Here is a 3,892-nt window from a genome sequence, read left to right as displayed (position 1 = left end):
TCATTCATTCATTGCAATCCTCATGTCCTCTCCATTCACACTCAGGATCTGGTCATCATTCATTCATTCATCGAATCATTCATTCGTTCCTTCATGACCCCACCTTGAGCACAGCAGCAGCGTTGTCCTGTGTGGCACTCCTCATGTCCTCTCCATTCACACTCAGGATCTGGTCATCATTCATTCATTCATCAAATCATTCATTCATTCATTCATCAAATCATTCATTCATTCATTCATCAAATCATTCATTCATTCATTCATCAATTCATTCATCAAATCATTCATCAAATCATTCATTCATTCATTCATCAAATCATTCATTCCTTCCTTCATGACCCCACCTTGAGCACAGCAGCAGCGTTGTCCTGTGTGGCAATCCTCATGTCCTCTCCATTCACACTCAGGATCTGGTCATCATTCATTCATTCATCAAATCATTCATTCATTCATTCCTTCATGACCCCACCTTGAGCACAGCAGCAGCGTTGTCCTGTGTGGCGCTCCTCATGTCCTCCCCGTTCACACTCAGGATCTGGTCCCCCTGCATCAGGCGGCCATCCTGTTCCGCCACTCCGCCCTTCACTACATCCGAGATGAACACGCCGACATCATTCCTGGAAAGGACAACAATATAGATTTACAACAAGTATATGCTTATTTTGTGACTGAAGATGCGTACATCCTACCACAAAGACGAAAATTTAACACTGGAATAGACGTAAAATGCTGCATTGAAACCTAACTTTATTTCCTGAAATTTATATTGGTGCAGTACCAGTACTTCATGAACCATTACTTTGAACCTGTACCTAATTGACTTTTACGGCACAGGTATGCAGCCCTAATGTATTCTGAGTTTAATCTGATACATGTACATGTACTGTAAAGCTATTACACAACCTCTGGGAGAAACAGATTTAATGAGGGACAGAAATTGGTAGGACTTAGTAAGTTCTTTTACTGTCAACATCCTGTTGAACAGTTGTCCTGCTAAATCATGCTACGGTTCCATTTAGAAAAGGGGCTCCCTTCATTTACGGGCTGTTCTCTGCATTTCTGGGTGAAACCACTATGTGGCCCCGTGGGACACCCTGCAACTAACGGGCAATTTTGGGGCATGGTAACCAGCAGTCCACCGGGACATATTTCTGACTTCGAGGCCCGGCCAGGGGTAACATCCCCTGTGGGAATAAGTGCAAAAGATAGAAAAAAAGTTGACCTACCTCCTTCCCACAATGCTGAGGCCGAGCCCCTTGCCGATGCGTTTCTCCAGTTCGACAGAGAACACGTCATACAGGTCCTCCTCTTTATACTGGTTCTCATCCCGAAACACGATCAGTCTCACGCGCGAGGGTGTCTGGCGCAGAACGTTGATGGCGTGGTCGTGGGTGGCATTCCTTAAGTCTTCTCCATTCACCTGAATTCGACCAAAGCAAGTTCAAAAATCCTGATGTTGCCTATGCATTCTAACTAACATAGTTTGAATGTACATACAGTTATTCCTGGTGTATACAGAAAAATTTATGTATTCTTTGTATTGTATGTATTCAATGTGGAATAAAGTTCAGTAAAGTAAAGTAAAAACGAACTCCCGATATGAATGGACTTTGGTTTGCAATCTAAGACTAGCTGGTTTTGACCAGCTTGATTAGACAAGTATTGGTGACAAATTGAAGTTTGGTACCGACCAACCTTGGTGCCGGACAAATGTAATTGTCCCTCGACGTGGAACGTGGTGAACACTGCGTGGATTCTCGCTTCCACGCCCATCCTGAAGCTCATTTGTAGTCACCTGAAAGAAGAAGCCCCTCCCCTTTCGGTGACGTGTGCACTCTCGGCTTGCATAATCCTCAGTTCTTCACAACCCGTTCTGGCCGACCATCCCAGGGTGGGAATAGTCAGATGCAGCACCCCAGCAGTACTATTTTGGGCTGGGTTTCACCACGTTCCACGTCGAGGGACAATTACATTTGTCCGGCACCAAGGTTGGTTGGTACCAAACTTCACAATGTCCCTCGACGCTGTCACGTGGTGAACACTGCGTGAGTTTGAAGCGGAGGCCAGAACAAAAAGACCAAAGTGAAACAAATTTGACGGTTAGTCATAACTTTTCAAAGGTCTAAGAACTAGACCAGTTAGCCGCTTGCATAATGACCTTCACTGATACCCCGGATTGACAGACAGCAAAGGTAGGCGCACTTCTGACAGAATGGCCAATGAAGCTATATGTGACTGAACTAGCTTCTGAAAGGAATGATATAAGCCAACGAGCTATCGCGGCTGAGCACACTGCCTTGTGCGGTTTGGCCAATGCGCGGAACACTCTTGAAACGGAATCAGAACAGAACTTTGCTGTCCTGGCTAAAAATGCTTTCAAATAAAACACAGGACACACTTCCTTCTGCTCAAACTAAGACAGAAACCAAAGAATAAGAAGGTATGTCCGGTCGAGAAGTCTTTGTCAGTCTGTAGACTTCAAACGACAAACCCTCTTTAGAAGAGGTCATATGACTAGAGTCTAACAATGCCAATGATTGATTTCTGACACTAAGGCTACTAACATAGCCACCTATAAGAGTCAACTGTATGAAACAATTTGCCGGTGCCCACTTACGCAGGAGTTTCAGGACCACTGAAACGTCCCAAATAAACTTACCTCCATCTCAGCGAGACCTTCCCCTACGTGGAGAGGAGCAACTTCCTTCGCTCTTGCCTTCAGACGCTAGGAGCAATATGGTCGCTACTCCAGAGGTTAGCACTCTCTGTAGAAGTCACCAGGGACGTCCACACAGAGAAAGTTGTCTGAAGGACCTGGGAGTCTACTGGTACAAGAGCAGACTTGTTGGCACTGGACTGTAAAAAAGCGCGAACCGGATGAGTCTCCAAGGTAGCATGCCGATGTGCCCCCGAACGGTGCCATTTGCAACACCCGCACCTCGTATTGTATGTAGGAATACTCTCAGCATCTTTTAGACGAGAATGGCCTGCTGAATAGACACAGTACGTGACGCCTACAGATCAGGCTCCCAGGACAGAAACCGGGTAAGAATCTAATATATATGTGGGAAACACTAAGTCCAATGCTCCCCATTTGCGGAGGCCGGGACACTTGTGTAAGGTCACGAACACACTGGTGTCACAGATCAAAAGTTAAAAAAGCAAACCTTGCATGAACTGATCTGGCGCGGAAGTGCTCGCATGATGTCAAAGCCAGACACGAAGACGGCTGACACGTGGAGACTACTCACCACTACGCACTTACACATGCTGAGGGCGAGGTGATGGGCTGGAGACATGTTTCTGACCCGGCAGTTGACAAACTTGGAAGATGAAAAACTAAGATACAGACACGGTGAGACGCGCGCGTCCTAGCAGAAGGGTGACACTGCGAAAGGTGGACAGCATCTGAGAGTGCCAGGCTCTACAACGAGCCCAAGGTCCACCTGTGCGAATGCCTCTTGGGGAGGCCAAACAGAGAGCTGCTGCTCTGTCTAACGCGATGTTCTCCCTGAGACACTGGGAAAGTGCCATATGACTGAACGTAAAAAGGGGGGTAAACTGACCCATCAACAAAAAGGGGTCCTGACTAGCCCTTTATGGTAAAAACCAACACTCCTTATATTGTAGAGTGAGGGAGAACCTGAAGAAGGTGAAAAAGTAGGTAACTGAGCAGAACTAACACTGTCGCTGCTGTGACTGCTCAAAACTTGTAAAACAAGTGCGAACCGAGAACTCAATAAGAGACCCGTTCTTGTCAAAGACAAACTAGTATCCTACTCAAAGGAACTACTCCTGAACTCAGGAATTCACCAAAACTGGGAAAAAATATTCCCAAAAGTTAGCATAGACCTAGACTAAACTAGGAAAAACACTCAAAGGTAAAAACCTT

General features: G+C 45.9%; 1 protein-coding gene across 1 annotated transcript in view; it reads right to left on the bottom strand.

The window, feature by feature from the left end:
- The window catches only part of LOC118431598 (multiple PDZ domain protein-like), a gene marked incomplete in the record, with an annotated part of 93,555 nt that overhangs the window by 16,141 nt on the left and 73,522 nt on the right, over window positions 1–3,892 (bottom strand). The window contains 2 exon segments of the mRNA XM_035842840.1: window positions 470–617; window positions 1,227–1,420. Of these exon segments, the coding sequence (XP_035698733.1) occupies window positions 470–617; window positions 1,227–1,420 (342 nt within the window).

This window comes from Branchiostoma floridae, chromosome 15, assembly GCF_000003815.2.
Source record: "Branchiostoma floridae strain S238N-H82 chromosome 15, Bfl_VNyyK, whole genome shotgun sequence".
Classification (NCBI taxonomy): domain Eukaryota; kingdom Metazoa; phylum Chordata; class Leptocardii; order Amphioxiformes; family Branchiostomatidae; genus Branchiostoma; species Branchiostoma floridae.
Note: the sequence above shows the minus strand (reverse complement) of the source record. Positions and strands in the feature narration are given on the sequence as shown.